Here is a 17,445-nt window from a genome sequence, read left to right on the forward strand (position 1 = left end):
AACTGGGGTCTGAACGCTTCAGCAGACAATGTAACAAAACACGTGAAACAGGCACCGCAGGTAACCTGCCGGGGGTCTGAGAAAGCTCTGACAGGAACCTGTCAGGGCGGGAAATGGCGGTGCAGCTTGCAGGCACCCAGCTGCCTCCTGAAGTGCTCCGGCTGGGGCTGGACAGGGCAGCACTTGTTATCACAGCACCAAACACGCACCCGCTTTGGCAGACCCTCCTTGCGCGGAGCTGGGGAGACTGGTGAGTGAACTGAGGGGGCCAGGGCACTGAAGGCAACACTAAGGACATTTCCTCTGCTGGCTTGCAGAGGCTTGGCCAGCCAAGAAACTGGCTTGCCAAACCAGAGGTGGGAACAGACTGTGGGCAACCTGACGGAGGGGCGAAATGCCTGAGGAAAAGGTGAAGCAGCAGCAGTCCCCAAAGGCTCTATTTAAAACAACCTCAAAAACTCCCAGCAAGACTAGGCCTTTACTCAGATTACACACTCAGGAGAGACACAAGCTGTCGGTAGAAAACCCAGAGAATGAACCTCTGCCTTAATGAAAAGCTCAATTCGGTCATTACGTCCCCTCATAGCTACTACTTTCTCACACACATTACAACTACAGTGCTGCCTAACATGCTCTTTAAATCAGAACATCGTTCTTTTTGTCACTTAGTAGCATCACCTTTTTGCTTTCTATTAGGTTCAAAAGACCAAGCACACTGAAATGAAGGAAAATTAATTATTTTTTTATTAGCTCCTGGTGTATTTTTAAACTACAATTAAGCCATTTAATTCCTCAAAAAAATTAATGAGAATGGAGTTATTACGGTAAACTATTGACAGACTATAGCACAGGGCCTAGCCTCTGCAGATGCCATGCAAACCGCATTAAACGTGTGCCTTAAATTTGAAGCAACAGCAGACACATATTAAAAATATATATGACTTGCTCTGTGAAACATTAATATGAGCATTACACAAAAATGAATGGAACTATCTCATGTATTACAGTCAGGTGTGAGGCTTCAGAGGGTTTTTTTGTACGTAATGGTTATAGGCTTTTTTTCTTCTTTTATCATGGGAGAGCCACCTGTTAACAGCACAGATAGGCAAACGGGAGGGGAAAGCAATGCTATTTGGGCACCCTAGGTAGTCCAAAGCTCTTATTCAACGTGTCTAGATTTAAAGAGTAATTTTTAACATTCTTAGATCCTAACACATGCCTTTAGAAATGAAATCTAAACCTCACAAGGTATCACTTCTATTTTCTTAGTATGTGAAAGGAAACTAATATGCCTGCAGTAACATTCATAAATAATTGCTTCACCTTCTGACCCACAGTCCTAATTTTCCACAGAGCTTAGAAATGTCACATTTCAATACACTATAAATATCTTTCACCTCAGGAAAAACTCAGGTCTATATGGGCTCAGTGCAAGTGAAATATGTGTCTAGTCTTTCATGGATCTATGCATGTCCTGCTAATAAAAGCATCCAACACTTCAGTGTTACTGGCAGCTTCTGTTCTTACTTTCACTATCCTAGCAGTCACTGGTTTGCGTGCAAGAAATATGTACGGAAAAATCTGAATATAAAGCACAAAGAACATTAATAGCTCTCCCTGAAGACACAAACAGATGTATATATACAACACACTTCAAACACAGATTATAAACTTGGCTATGAGGAATAGAATTAGCAGCAGTAAAACTAAAAGCAACTATGGACCAGATCCTCAACTGATGTGGGAGCATCCTTGAAAGAAATCATCCTCCACTCAGGAGCCCACTAGCAGGTGCATCACTCCAGCTGCACACAATAGCCTCTAAGGCTGTCTCACCTACCACACACCTGAACATCCTGCCAAAGTAAGCTACCAAGGTACCTGATGGTACCTACCATTCTCGTGCAGGAAAGCAGGACACCTATCACAGATACCTAGCAGCAAGGTACCTCCTTCAGCCTTCCTTTTTCCACATCTCCTTTACTACAGTGCTAACCCTTTCTAACAGCATTGGCTGTGAGCACCCGGAGGAGCCCTGTGTTATGTGCGATGGTATGATGTGTTGACCGTAACTAAGAGAATCCTCCACTGCCCAAAGACAGCAGTTTGCAGACTCTTTGCACTAATTAAGTGGCATAAATGAGCAGCACTGCTGTTTGGAACATAAGCTGCAGACCTCATCTTATGTCCCAGTAAGTAGTACAAAGTCATAAGAAAAACACTATTTTCACTTTCAGAAATACTATTCTTTAGCTAGGAAGGACCTGCTTGTAATTTTGTGCATGCAAAGATAAATTACCTGAGCTTTATCATATAAAATAGTAAAACCGTAATCTACATGTACACATTTTATAGGCTGTGATAATCTTTGCTAGCAACATAAGGAATATTTGTTTACTTTATATGCAAAGGGGGGACTGAGGCGTAAAGAACAAAGTGCAATAAGAGGTGTTGGGAACAGAAGACCTGAAGCAGACATCTATTTACAGCAATTCAAAGCTGCACGAAAGAAAAACAAAATAAAATCTCTATTACTGGAACAGATGTTTCTGAGACAGGAACAAAAACTTTTCTTACAAAAGTAAGAAAATCCCAACATCTGGAAATGTAAGTGGTAGCAAAAACTGTAGGACTAAATTAAATAAAGATAATAGGTCTGAACTACTAGAAGGGCATCTGTGAAGTAAACCAACTGTCGATGAATTAGCTGGAAAATAATTTTTGAGAAGATGAGGCATTAAAAAGTATTTTGGCTTTCAGTTGGTTGAACTGACTAGAAAGAACACATGAGAATTTAAAACTAAAAATTAAATATCCAAGTCTTCCTGGACATTATGTGAATAATTCCACCTGTGACAAAACTATAAAGCAGCACTGGAATCCAGATAGCACAAGCTGCCACGTGTGCAAAATCTGACATGATTAATCATTCTTACTCGAAAGCCATTCCTGTGACCAGGAGTACTGTGACAAATAAGCAATTAAGGGGTAGAATATACTACTCGAGTGCTGCATCAAGCTGCACATGATTCTGTTTCATATTTCTACACCACCACCAAAACACCACAGAGAACTGTGAAGTAGCTGTTCCAGCAGAGTACTTTTTTTGACTCAATGACCATCCTGTCTCCTTTTGCTAGGCACCTCACGTAAGTCAGACAAAATAGCAAGCTTTTAAAATAGGATGTTGGTAAAATAATTCAATATAGTTTTTAAGAAGCCATCAGAATTTTTTTTGTAGCCATTTAAAATACTCAGTTGTTTCCATTTGTTATGTTTAGCTTAAAAAGACAACAAGGTATCCAAAAGAACCATATTTTAGGTGCAAAACACAAGCATCATCAACTAGCTAAACATGACACATGCTTTTGAGTTATCTTTCTCACCTCAAAACCTAGAAAATATTAACTTAGTCAACAATTTGTTCCCCTTTATTTCTTCCTCTGACTTTGAGCTCTTAATACCTGCACAATGTTGCTGCCTGCAAAACTGGCTCGTCTCCATATCCGCCCTCTGGCCAAAGCCTCGTTTAACAGGTGAGCTAGTTTCCGCTCCATCTCAGCCTGAAACACTTCCTCCTGAATTCGCTGGTCGACGACACCCAAGAGAACTACATTGCAGAGAAAGTAACCCAAGAACACAAATGAATTAGTAAAACTTTGCAGTGTCTTTTCTGCAACTGCAATTACAAGCTTTGAGTCACCCTGTGACATCTCACGGACAATTCAAGAGCAGCTGTATTCATATGGGAATACTGCCCAGTTCAGCTGGAGGTTACATGTTGGAAAGCAAGACGTTGGGTGGGAAAAAGCTAAAAGAAAGAAATTAAAAAAAAAAAAAAAATAGAGCAGAGGGCATTTTTGGAATCTCAGCCAGTCTAGACGGACCCAGGATACTGAAGAAAGTTTCAATTCTAAAAAAGCATAAACTTATGAGCATTCAGTGAATTGTTTAAAAACAAATAAAAGAGAAAATTCAGTCCAAATTGCCTGCTGCAACTACTTGCAGCCAAAATGTTGTGTTTGGAAGTGATACACAGGTGGAGATGGGCAGGGCAAGGGTTCAGAATCAAGGAGAAAAAAATAGGAGACCAGCAGCGCATGAACGAAGCTGTGTATTCCAAGCGCATCCTCCCTAGATAAGATAAAGATTAACAAGTATGACAATCATAGCACAAAAAAAACTGGTTAGTAGCCCTGCCCACTTCACTTCCCAACCCCAGGTACTCCGGGCCACTGGGGCACAGCTAATGCTGAGAGGAATCCCTGAGGAACAACACATAGGAAAACATGAAAAAAGTGTGGACCTTTGCTAACAAGACGACATCCTGTAAAAGTGGAGTGAATGGAGCGAGAGTCATTCAAATGACCTAATTAAACAACCCTAAAGGATAGTAAACCAACTCACCGCTGACTGCAGTAAAATAATTCAGTTTTCATTCCTGAGGCTCTCCCCTAAAATGGTTTATATTTTTTAAAAGTCCCCTTTTCAGTAAGTGTTTTCATGTTTATTTTTTCAAGTGTGGTGCTTAATAAAACCCCATCCGATTAGATAAAATCAATTAAATATAATTTTAATTGTTTTAATTTTAAAAACAAAAATATTAAAACTACTTTTTCCGTTAAAAAATTTTCACTGCAGATGTCAGAAAAAGGAAACATTTTCATGATTTCTCACAGATATCAACAGCATCTGCCTTCTAAATTCAATCACAGACTAGGTATCTCAGAATTAAATAGCAAAATAAATAGAGAGTGGCCTAAGGCTATTATATACAGCAAGTAGAAGACCGTTCTTGCCTGTGTATTGAATTTCAGTACCAATGAATTACGCTTAATAGCATGAACTGTATTCTACAACTGAGAGGGACAGCTACAGAGAACATTGCGTATCCCAACATTTTATGACTGTTGGGATACATGCACATATATCTGGGTAATGTAATATTAAAAACCTCATCTTTACGTGCATATATTCTACCATTTTCCTATGTCATGCGTCATTACCCTTACAATACAATATACAGACTGAAAGGACTGACCCAGCCAAAGTCTACTAGCTTTTACCAGGCTGCCTGCAAGAACTGGGATTACAAAAAATTCCTCTGCAGCAAAAATGGTGCTGCAGTTGGCTTTCAAAATCTTACAGTCTGGAAGTTTAGAAAAACCCAAAGGAACATGACTTCTGAGCTGGAAGAACCTCTTCCTACTGCAGGATCTAAGGGAACTTCCAGCAACAATGGACAAAGCAAACCTAAGGCTGAGCAAAAGAGGGTGGGGGTGTGACCAAAAAAGCCAACATAAATCTCTAAGGAAGGATGACATTGGATGTGGGATACACATACGTAGCTTCTCTCACGTTACTGAACGTGATCTGAAATTCTTCATTTTTCTTCTCTAAAACAAACTGTGTGAGCTTCAGAAATTAAGTTGCAATTCCTGCTTAGAAAGTAAACTGGGTCACTGGTGAGAGGAGACAGGGATACCTGAAAAAAGAGTAAGTCTATACTACCGGTGGAAATGTTGTGGGAAGACAAAATTGTATCCAGTGGGGCATCTGCACCCTAACAGCAAGGTTACTAGGCATAGCCTGGTCACTTTTGAGGCTTTCTGCTTAAAAGAAGCAGGTAGGACCTACAGCGTGCAGGCAACCTCAACAGCCTTTGAGCATCTAAATGTGACAGCTCAACCGTATCTGCGAATTATAGAATAAAACATCCAGAAGACTTGCGTGAGAGGGATCTGCTGTGAATGAATTGGAAGAGATCAATGGAATGTGATGAAACTCTTTCATGTACTCGGAATGTATCTGTTTTCATTCTGTTTTATTCCTGGCATGTTTTGGTAGAAAGTGCCACACAAATAAAATTTTAATTTTCACTTAAAATAAAAACCTAAAAATCAATGTGGTATATTGACAGCATGCAGAGTAGACACTTTAGGCCTGACAGTGTAAGTTGTCTCACTAAGAATGAACTGCTTTATAGACAAAAACTACTTTGTGTGCATTATCAAGGAATTGCAGTAGTTCATTCTAGACCTAGGAATTACATTTCCCAGATATTCCAGGTCACGAGGCCTTTGCCTTTAGAATTTATTCAGCTCAGGCACGTTATTACCTCATAAAAATGCAGCACCCCTAAGCTATCTATATTTATGTAGGCAAGTTACCCTACTAACAAAAATAATTGCGCTCTTACTTACTCACAGAGACGATACGTACCTGTTCTCACCCAGGAAGATTTCATCAACTGAGACACATTAAGCTTAGGATAATGAAAGGCTGAGGGAAAAACAGAATGGAGGAAAAACATCCGTAAGAACAGTATTCTCAACAACATACACAAGAAAAGAAGCCGCTTCATAATTTATACTGTCAGTAAGCATCTTATTTACACAGATGTATTACTACTCCTGAGGCTATGCAGACACAACGGCAAGGAAAGTGCTCCGAACATACACTCCCCAGTTCATCTCTGAGCAAAAAGAACCTAACTGAAGCAGTCAGATTTACTACCTGAAAGATTTCAAGCTGCTGTACCAAAGTCGTTGCTCCTAGAAATTTAAAAGCTCACTGTCCGAATTGTGACTTCTACTGAGCTAGCTGCAGGATCAGACTTTTGCTCAAAGGGCAGCAAGGCAACTCATGAGTGTCTCAGAATGAAAATAAGACCTTCTCTGAAGCAGAAACTACATACAAACGCTAAATGTAAAGCAGAAAACTAAATATATCTGATTTGTGTTGCAGACTTGTGCAGGGGGAAGCATTTAAAAAACACCACCTTGATATATATATTTTTTTTTTAATAAAAATCACAAAGAAATGCATGTAGAAACATTTCTGTAGACAAATCTCATGGTTTGTGTTTGGCTTGGTGGCTCCAAGCTTTCTTAATTTCTCAATTCTTCCAAAAAAAGCTTGCTCCAGAGTGAAATCCTTGCCCCAGTGAAGTAAATAAAGTCTATTTCCATTGACTTCAGTAGGGATAAGATTTTTCCCAAGGTTTCCACTGGAGAGCAGTAAAGACATGTTGGGAAAGAAATTAAGATGGGGGCTGGGCCAACAGTTTCCTCAAGGGAAGTCTTAAGCTTCGCTATGACAGTAAGAAAAAGGAAGGGTCTTAACTTTCTCAAAATATTTAATCCAGATGCACATTGTTAAGCACTATACAAAGGTTAATTTTTAAACCATTTCATGGATGGAAAGAATGCAGCATATAACAATTAAATGACCTGATCCGTGCTAGATCAGTTTAGAGTAAAGATGTCCTGCCTTCAGTTGTAGAATAGGTTGGCACTATTGCATGTTTTGGAGAAATAGAAAATTACCATTTTTCTAATTTAGTTATGCAATAATTTGTAGAGTAGCTGACCTCTGTCAGTGTACCTAAAAACTGATGCTTTTGCCCCTTAAAAAACTTACCTTTTTTTTTTTAAGGCATGAGCAAAAGAATTACTAGCTATGTTGTACCTTTTATTTTCATAGATTTATAAATAGTCCCATGGAAAAAAAATGAAAAATTTTTTATTCCACCTTTATCTCAATAGCAGCACCACTAGCCTCAAGAGAACCAGGTGGGAGGTACTTTATGACTTACTATTCAGAAGGCTATCAGAATATTGTCCTTTATGCTGAACAGGAAACATCAGACCTCTATAGACTGACCGAGATGCATCAAATTTCCAAAACTCTCAGACACACAAAAAGCACCTCACAGTCCATTTAAACAAACACATTTATTTTTGGCATCCTGATACACGGTTCTTCTGATCGTAGCTTTTAGATTGAAGTTCTATTTACTCTGGTCATGCAATTGTTTACTTCAATTTAGAAATACAACCTGAACAAAAAAGCATAAACTGAACTGCATCTGTTGTTTTTCCAAAGCATGGAAAGAGCAAGATAAGAAAATCAAAAACCTTCCAATGACCATAAAACTTTGAACTGCTGGCAGTTGTGAGTTTTTTCTTCTTTTAAAGCAAAATCATGTTTTGCCTCAATACTTAATGTGCTCTTCACACTTTTTCTAATTAGTACTTGAAAATGATTTAATTCATGCAAATTGCTGGATGACTATTCACTTAAACTTTTCACGGAATTAATGAAATTTAAAAATAAAACAACTTGAGGAGAAAATCTTGAAATTGGAAAGGGAGAGGTGCTGTGATCATTGGCAACTAAATCTGGGTTCTAAAACCTGACGAAGAATGCATGAAATGATGGACACTTCTGCAATTGAGACCATCATCAGAAGTCAGAAAATCCAGGCTCCAACTCTTATTCCACAGGTCACTGAAGCGTCTCGCCAGCTCACGTGGCCAGATCCTGAACTCAGCTGGAGTCTCAGCACTGCAGCAAGATCCTATTTGCAAGATTCCTAATGCCCCCTGGAACTAATGATTAAAAACAGCACAGTGATTGTTATTCTGAGGGGGAAGTTGGATAGACAAAATGCAATTATTAGTTAGATTGCAGCTGGTCTGCTAATGACTATAGATGCATTAATGAAGGAGATGCTATCATCACTAGAAGATTTTAACACACAGCCCTGAAGCACCATACTGCGTAACAGCATTGATTCAATGCTGACTGAAAGGGCAAAGGGTCACCTAGTCACCCAGAAACCTCTTGACAGCAATCTGAAGCACACCACTCAGGCAACATGGCCTTCGCCAGATGCTCCAACAAGGATCTCTCCGACCCTCTCTCTCATAAAGAGGCGTGTGGGACCATGCAGGATAGAACCAGTACCATATTGATTGTCCTTATTTCTGATAAATGGAGGAACAGTAATAGAAAGCATGGAGGGAATGCAATGTTTGGAATGAGAAGGCATCAACTGAAAAATAAGATTCCATGCAAATATTGGGGTGCAGGCAATAGTAACACACTGTATCTGTTAAAAGTCTGATGCAAAATCCACACAGATAAAAATTACCAATCGTTTCTCCAGTCTTTGGGCTGTATCATATGATTTCGTATTAGCCTATTGGCCCTGCAACATCTGCAAGATATCTGAAATAGATGCCACCCATCAAAGTGCTACTTATGGCACTAAAAAAAATAGCAAGTCCCAAGGCAACTCTCTCTATTTAAAGCCATAATAAAACCAAAGAGATTTATTGGCGGTAAGTTCATGAAGGCAAATATTCCTCATCTAGTCCACAGCTAGCCTTTGCCTATCCTCAGAGGAAATCTTTCAGCCATAAAGAGATACCAAATATATTCTTTCCTATTGTTTTTAATGAACTAGCACCCAAAAACTGTGATGAGACTAGGTTTTCTTTCTGCTGACACGTAGTTCATGACCATCTAACCAATTTACAACCTAAAATGTGAGATCTAAGGTGGACAACGCAAAACAAGCATGCAGGAAGGTATAAACTGAACATTTGAATGTAAGCATGTTGCTGAAGTCACCTAGAAGTCTGTGGGGAAAAGAAAAAATTCTGGAAGTTTCCAGGCTTGACCACTCCAACAGCCCTATTCCTGCAGACACCAGTCCGTTCTGTCAAACTAACAACTTTCACTGCTGACCCTGACTCTAAATGAGTGGAAAAAGCTGACAAAAAAATTCTGTTGTTAATGACGTACTGCACAGGGACAACCCACACAGTTAGAAGTATAAACAGTACCTATTAGTCACGTGAAAAACCCGGTGAAAGGACTGTGTGTGAAAGGCAATGTGAAGTGAACAAGCAGCAGGGAGCAAATACATTCCTTCAAACAAGGCTCATATTGGGGATATCGAAGGCAAGCTCTCACTTCACTTAACAGTGTTGAGATACAGTGATATTATACAAGTAGCTTTTCCTCAGTTCGAATCAAGTTCAACTCCCTGACAGCTCAGCTCACCTACAAATCAGTTCTTTTTCTTCAGATGCAGACTATAAAACTTACAAAATCATATAAAGAGCCCTCAGGGGGAAAAAAAAAGTCACCACCAAGAGGATTAACTGTTACCACGCCTGATAACTAAGGCACAAATGGCATAGAACAGTATGGCAAGGAACATTTCCTATTTACATATAAACAATAACACACATACATTGTTTATATGTAAATATGTAAATATATAAATATCCAAAATTCCCCCCAAAATTCACATTGAAAAGCAGAGGGTTGCATATTGATTTGCACAGAGCAAAGCAGCTACCGAAGGAAGATCTTCACAAGACCCTCCCTGCTACAACTCCTCTGTAAACTGAGGGATGGCATTAAAGCAGAGTTCAGGGCCTAGAAAACAAAAATATTTAGGCATCTTCCTGCCAAAGTAGCTTTGAGGATCTGGCTGTTGGTCATCCTCAATAGAATGCTGAATAAGATGTCTCAAGAAGGATCTGCCCAATGCTGCTGAGCCTTTGGACATGATTTCTGGCTCTGAATACTTAAGATCGAAAATCCTTTGGCTCAAAATACAGTCACAGCAACAGTGGAAGAAACTGTAGAAACAGCTAAAAATAACCGAGTGTGATTGCCTTGCTATGAAAGCACATGAGCTACATTCATTATCGTGCTTGCTGACAGACCCATAGCTCTAATAAGCTGAGAAACTGTGTTCCCACTTTGCTGACTTATCAAATGTCACCATGTCTGGTGTCCCAAAACAGTGACTACAAATGTGCCGAAGCACTACTGAGACCAAACCAGACAAGTTCAAATCAACATGAGCTGTCCTGCAGTAGACTCAATCTACAGTAAATATGAGTTCCTCTAGCAACATGCAAGTCAAATGCTGACAAGATGCTCTTTGATTTAGGGCACCATATCCACCAAAACCTCATGTTTTCTACATTGCAAACTTTGGGAAGATCTCATGTTTCCTAAAAATTCTGAATTACTAAATTGAAATTTAATATACTTATTCTAGTTTGATTTATTGCATGTATTTTATTTATTTTAATTCAAAATTAAAAGTTTTGAAAATTCAGTCTAGACAAATTTGAAGGTAGTCTTCAAAATTTCTCTGTCAAACAAACTAAGACACCCCACCACCAACAAACTCTGGCTAAGATCTCTGAGGCAAGTGATCTGCTCTGTTGGCAACATTGATTCAATAAACTATGGCAGCAGTTAGGCAGGGTCATTGAAGGCAAGGGTGTATACATGGCTTGTTTGGCTGCCATCATTCCCACTACCGGGGATGTGCACCAAAGCAATAGCATTTTTCAAGAGCTCCAGATATGAGAATCTGGGAATAAAGTGTGTATCACGATGGACTTAGTCACCACTGATGAGATACTCTGCCTTCCTACACTAAGGGAGGATTGAGGATTTGAGGTTCAGTAGTGTTTGGAAGATTTGGTGGATTTAAGGGGAGGAAGAATAATTATTTTGTGTTTGAAGTCTAGAGGCCTGTGCTGCAATTTGCAGGAATGAAACTACCACACCGTTGGCATGCTTGCATAGGATTGCCAACGGGAACAAACAATTCCTGAAGCTTTGGAAACAAAGTTATAGAAATATCTCACCCACAGGCTGGGACATGCCACTGTACTAGCAGAGGCTAAATTTGCCAGGCCATAACAGCCAACAACTACATGACTTCATTGCAAATCCTCAGAGTAGTCAGGAAAAGAGGAGAAATCCTAGTGGGACCTTTTTCAAAAGGCACTGCCTGACCTCGTCACTCATTCTACTTCGCACGGCTTTCTCATTAACATGTGAGCTATCACAGAGCTCCACTGCCATCGGCCAAGAATCAGACCCACTGGCCAGGCATTATAAGCATAGGGATAACACCATAAGCACTAAAGAAATTACCTTCAAATTTCCTAAGTACCATCAGGAAAGGAAAATAAGAACAGTGTACATGCATGTTTAATAGGAATGTTTTTCCCCTGTGACCAGCCTGTCTTTCAGGATATATCTGCCTTGGTAGAAATTCTGTTATAATTTAATTGCACTGTAGCTCCATCGCACAATCCAGAAGACGGATTCTCAGCAAGGGGCAACCTGCCAATTCACTACAAGTATCGCTCCAGAATATATGGACAAAACTAAAAACTGTAGGACCAGATGTGCATACATCATAGGAAAAAAAAGCCCCATGACACCAAAAATGTTACCCAAGAGACTAAAAGTGATAAACTTTAGAGCAAAGGTGCAAAAGAGACCACACAGAATAAAGAGAAATGTCTTTCAAGCAACCAAGGCAAGAGCAACATTTAATCTGAATTCAGTGAGAGATAAAGACCACGGCCCACACCCTGAGAAGTTCTGTGGTCTCACAAGGAACAAAAGAAATGCTAGTCATCTATGGACAGGGATTCTCAAGGCTTTTGGTCCTGGCTTAATTAAATACAGCTACCACTGCACAGGTACAGTCTGTGTGAGACCAAATAAGAGCAGAAATGTTTAAAGGAAATGAGTCAACCACCTTGTACATGTTTTAATTGACTATGGGAGCAGAAGGTTCAAAAATGCTGAAAAATGAAAACAAGAATTTTCAAAAAATTAGTACATTTAAACTACTTCTAGTCATTGGGAAAGTCTCCTGTGCAGTCATCTGATACAGATTTAAAGGGGCTATAGAGAACAACATCTGTAGACAATCACTCTCTTTACAGTATCTTCATTGACATACTATTGCACAGCTGTATAATGAACAAGCAGCTGCCATTAGGCCTGATTTTCCACTAGACGTTTAACTGTATAGCAAGAATCACTGTCTCTGATGTTACGCACCTACATAGCTCACAAAAATAACTCCAAAAATTAAAAATCTGCATTGGAAAGCACAGTGAGATAGGAGAAAAGGGGAATTAATGGACTGAGCTAACAGTAACACCCACAAGGGGGGAAAGGCAAGTACTGTTCTCTCATGATCTTGCTTATGTTCATGAGTCATTTCTGTCATGAACAATCCACTAGTGTAATTAGGTTAATTGTTGAGTTTAGAAACTTGGCTTATTTATGAGACTGAGGTCATCTGAAAAATCTAACCAAACATAAGTTGTCAAGGCTGAGCGTCAAGAAAACTCTGCTATGCAGGCAGATCCCATTAATCTAAGTTTAGGATGGCCAAGGACTGGAAAAAATGACTTGCAATGCAAGTTGTACATAAGAAGCGAGAGATATGCTTAAAAGGTAATACCTTAAAAGGTAACAGACTACTCAGAAGAGCCCTGCTGCTGACTAACAGATAACCCAGACAGACTATATGGGCAAATATAAGCTTTTGTTGCCAGTGTCCCAGGCTTTCTAGAAGTCAGAGCCACAGTTAAGTCCAAGGCAAAGCCCAAGGTCGTAAACCCTGCTGAGAAGCAGCAAAGGCCCCTGTAGACATAACCACAGAGACACACCTTGGAATGTACTTCGCAACAATATCAATCAAAGTGACTTTTTTTTTTTTTTTTAAATCTGGACTAAGACCAAGGGACTAATGAAGCCAGGTTAAGCACTGGCCCAGCGCAAAAGGAAAGGATGACAACAAAAGCAGTAAGTTGCTGTAACACTGATATACAGTACGTGAGCAGAGTGTGGCATGGATTTGCTCTGCAGAATTCATGATACAAGTTAGGTACTTGAAGCTGCATTATTGCTTATGCACAAAATTACTTCAAAATTGTAGCGAGGAAAAAATACTAAAAAAAGTATTTTGCAGTCTTGGCAAACAGCAAGTACTCACGTTCAGCAATTTGCTGCACAGGAAAGCCCAGATAGAAGCTGAATTCCACCACGGACAAGTTTCTTAGCTGCTCACTGACTTCAGACCCATTTAGAAAACCGTACCTATCTCGGATGGCAAAAACAATGCTCACGGGGCCTTGCCGAAATGCCGCCCCAGGCCTGCTCAGAGTTACATTCAGTATCTGAAAAGACAAGATTGAAGCAGAGTCAGCAAAACCAAATCACTGGCATTTCCATTCCTTCCTTGACAATTTTTTTTTCCTAATATGAAGGGGGGGCAGTTCACATCAAAACAGAGGAACATCTATTCTATATTGATTCAGCCTGCTGAGTCTCAGAAGAGGCAAAGTTACATGTGAAATCCTCTTCGAAGAGTTATCCTTTAAGGTCAATCACAATCCAGAATGATCTGAAAGCTACAGTCCAGAAAATTATGAAAAAAACCACCTAGAGAGAGAGTCAGCAAAATAAATCTACCGATAAAGAAATCTTAGATGAAGACCAAACTGTGTGGAACAGATGGGAAGAAACCATGGTAAAGAAACATTCTGAAAATGGATGTTCTCTTGGTCAAAACCTCCTGCACCATGCACGCCCAGACCCTACCACTGGTTAGAAGCCTTATTTTGGCACCAATGTATACAGCAACTGTCTTCATGTAGACAAACCTCTTCCAGACAGTAAGGAAGTATTTAAAATAGAAGTTTGCTAAGCTGATAGTCCAAGAAATTGTTTTGCGTGTTCTGTCTTCAGTCTATCCAGTCACATTGTGTCATTCAGTCGTACACTTCTGAGCACTTTACTATATGTACTACATAGTACTTTAGGTACTATAAAGTTTATGCCATTTTTCCCACTACCATTTTATTTTAGGGTACCACAGATGGGCATTTATGGTGCCGGTTAAATAACATGATAAAATTTTTATTAATTTTGGTATTACAACAAAGCTAGATTAAATTTAAGAATTCAGACAGAAGAGGGAGTTGGTCTCATTAAGTTGAATTACTGACTTTCCAGGGAGTTTTAAGCTCTGCTATGTGATTCAGTACCCAGCACATATGTAATACATCTCATGTGTGAAGTTCCAGTAGCAGCTGCCACGGACATCATATACTGCTGTAAGTATTTCTAGACCTCAGAAGCAACTAGCATGTTTGCTCACATAATGGCAGAGTGCATCGAAGTCCTATATTCCCTAATAAGATCCCCTGAGTGACAATGAGACCTGAAAGTTGTCTTCCAATAAAAACATTCTAACCACAGCCTACTCTGTAATAGTAAAATCTGATGGGAATGACTTTGATAAGGGTTGGGGCAGCCTTTATACTAAAAAGTATAAACCCAATTATATTCAATAATGCTTTTGGATATAAATTATCATCTTGGATCATTTTTTCAAAAAGCTTGAAACCAGAGAGATATGTGGTGCCACATTATTTTGTAGGGGAAAAAAATCCTGACTTCATGACAAAGCTTCATAGTTCTACATGATCTAGATGGCAAGTGGTAGCCAGTGAACACCTAACTCATTTTACTGGCTGGATGAAACACAGGACAACCAAAGATGAGGAGGAAAAGGGACAGACACAAAACTTACCTGCACAGTGAAGTTGTAGAACTCCTGATGTTTGCTCACTTCCATGAATGCCATTTTCAGCCCTTTCTCAATGCGCCGGCTAAAGTTGCAGAACCCAACATCCACGTTCCGAGGCACAAACTGAAGCACTGAAGGCAAAGGGTACACATTATTCCTACAGACAAGTACTTCTATGAGAGAGAACAGAATGAGCAAGAGAATCCACAAGGCTATCACTTTTTCATGGAATTCAGGACATATTCAGTGAAACACTGGGTAGAAATACAGTAGAAATACATTTTGGTTGGTGCAGTAAATTCTTTATTCATTAATATCTGTTGCAGTGGTAATTAGATTACCAAAAGATATTAGTGACAAAATACCCACTGTTTCCTCTTGCATACTGACAGACCTTCACTACATACATGTGGCTAATTTTACAGGACTTGAACACTGAATCAGCCACGCTGAAATCCTTAGTACTCAACAGATCAATGAAAATGTTGAGTAAAAAGGCAACAAATCTCTTTTTCTTGTAGACTCAAATATAGTATTTAGCTTGTCTAAAAGACCACATATTGGGTCCATTAATACACATTAGTATCACTCTAACACTTTCAAAACACTTAATTAGCACACAATCTTTTAAATCTAGATACATACACCTTAAAGTCTTTCACAGGGGAGAAAGAGAGAGCACAGGAGAGAGAGAGAGGGCGTAGAGGAATGTGAGCAGGCACACAGACCTTAACTACATGCACATCTGTGGATTTCCTGATATAGTCTTACCCAAAGAAATGCTATGATTAGGTTACAGACCCTAATAGCAATGTTATACAAGGTTCAAGAACAGAAAATATGTCTACTGTCTATATAACCATTGTTAAGCAGTGGAAAAAGACATCACATCTGCACAATTAAAGAAGTGATGTCTTACCATGCAGTTATTAACAGAGCAGAAACAACACATGAAACATACCTGAACAAAAGCACCATGGTGACATTCATTAACTCTCTGCCTATATACTCAATCCCTGTCACTACCTCATTACGCAGTCAACTGACCAAGCAGGTGGTTTTGCTATGCAAATACTGCCTGAAGATGATTTTAAATTATACCACTGACTCTCAAAATCTATTACATGGGTAGTACTTTACTTTAGTTTATTAGTAGTCATGGACTTCACATAAAATACTGCCATACAGCAGCCATGGAAGGCTGAATACTACATGAGCAATCCTCCTGCTCACATTACACGTGAGCAATCAATCCTCCTGCTCACCAATTCCCCTACACTGTGAGAATTCTAAAAAGTAGCTTTTAAGGTAAACATAATTTGAAACTTGACTCAAGCATTACAAAGTAGCTGCACTGTCATTTTATGAGTAAATGTTTCAGAGAAATTTTTATCTCTTCTTACCTTTTGAAGCAAGAAAAAGAGCACAGCTATTTTGCAACATGCCAAAAAAATTTTCCTGAAAAATCATGGAACGATAGGGTTAACCATTTACAATTTATCATCTCTCAACCACGGATCCGGCAAGTATTTCACTAACAACCAAGAATTAAGATTCACAGCAGTAGAACACAGGGTTTTGACTCGACCTTGCATACTTAATCACAAGTGAAGAAGTGTGAATCAATATGAAGCTACATCTCCTCTTCTTTGTGTCAGGAAGAACTCACCTGTCTGAACTTGGAATCTGTTATCTGGCACAGTGAAAGAAGGATGCAGTGAAAGGATCATGGGGGTCTCACCACAAAGAAGACTGCTGTTCACAAGCACATTTATGACAGCTACTGCCGTGTAAACAAAAGGACCTGATGTCACCAAGAAAGCAAATTTGGGGGAAATTTTATAAACCTACAAAAAAAGAAAAAGAAATTTAAAAAAAAAATCTTCAATGTGAAATTTGGCAACACTTTAGACCTACATAGTCTTATGCATTTCAAAGTCACATCAACAAGAGGTAGGAAAATGCGATCTTTATTTTTCAAAGAGAGAGCAGAAGCATAAACACTGGGCTAGCGCTGTGCCCTGCAGCCTCTGCTCTAGCGCACCAGAGAGGCAACTCCCCTGCGCTAGGTGCATCTACTAGAATCTCTTCAGCACAACACACCAATCTCAACACTTCTTATTTATCACATCCCAGCACAGTAGCACTCCCCCTCACCTGCATTCCCCTGGAGTACATAAGAGTTCCCATACAAAATTTCTGTTTTCTTACTGAAC

The 17,445-nt window shown here is 39.4% G+C and overlaps 1 protein-coding gene across 1 annotated transcript in view; it reads right to left on the reverse strand.

Moving 5' to 3' along the window:
• KIAA1549 (KIAA1549 ortholog) overlaps positions 1 to 17,445 on the reverse strand; it is a 79,053-nt gene that overhangs the window by 51,859 nt on the left and 9,749 nt on the right. Inside the window, exons 3-7 of the mRNA XM_009332942.1 lie at positions 16,899 to 17,076; positions 15,233 to 15,360; positions 13,631 to 13,814; positions 6,223 to 6,282; positions 3,465 to 3,610 (exon numbers count right to left, since the gene is read on the reverse strand). Of these exons, the coding sequence (XP_009331217.1) occupies positions 3,465 to 3,610; positions 6,223 to 6,282; positions 13,631 to 13,814; positions 15,233 to 15,360; positions 16,899 to 17,076 (696 nt within the window). The remainder of the gene's footprint in view (positions 1 to 3,464; positions 3,611 to 6,222; positions 6,283 to 13,630; positions 13,815 to 15,232; positions 15,361 to 16,898; positions 17,077 to 17,445) is intronic.

This window comes from Pygoscelis adeliae, unplaced genomic scaffold, assembly GCF_000699105.1.
Source record: "Pygoscelis adeliae isolate BGI_AS28 unplaced genomic scaffold, ASM69910v1 Scaffold38, whole genome shotgun sequence".
Taxonomy (NCBI): domain Eukaryota; kingdom Metazoa; phylum Chordata; class Aves; order Sphenisciformes; family Spheniscidae; genus Pygoscelis; species Pygoscelis adeliae.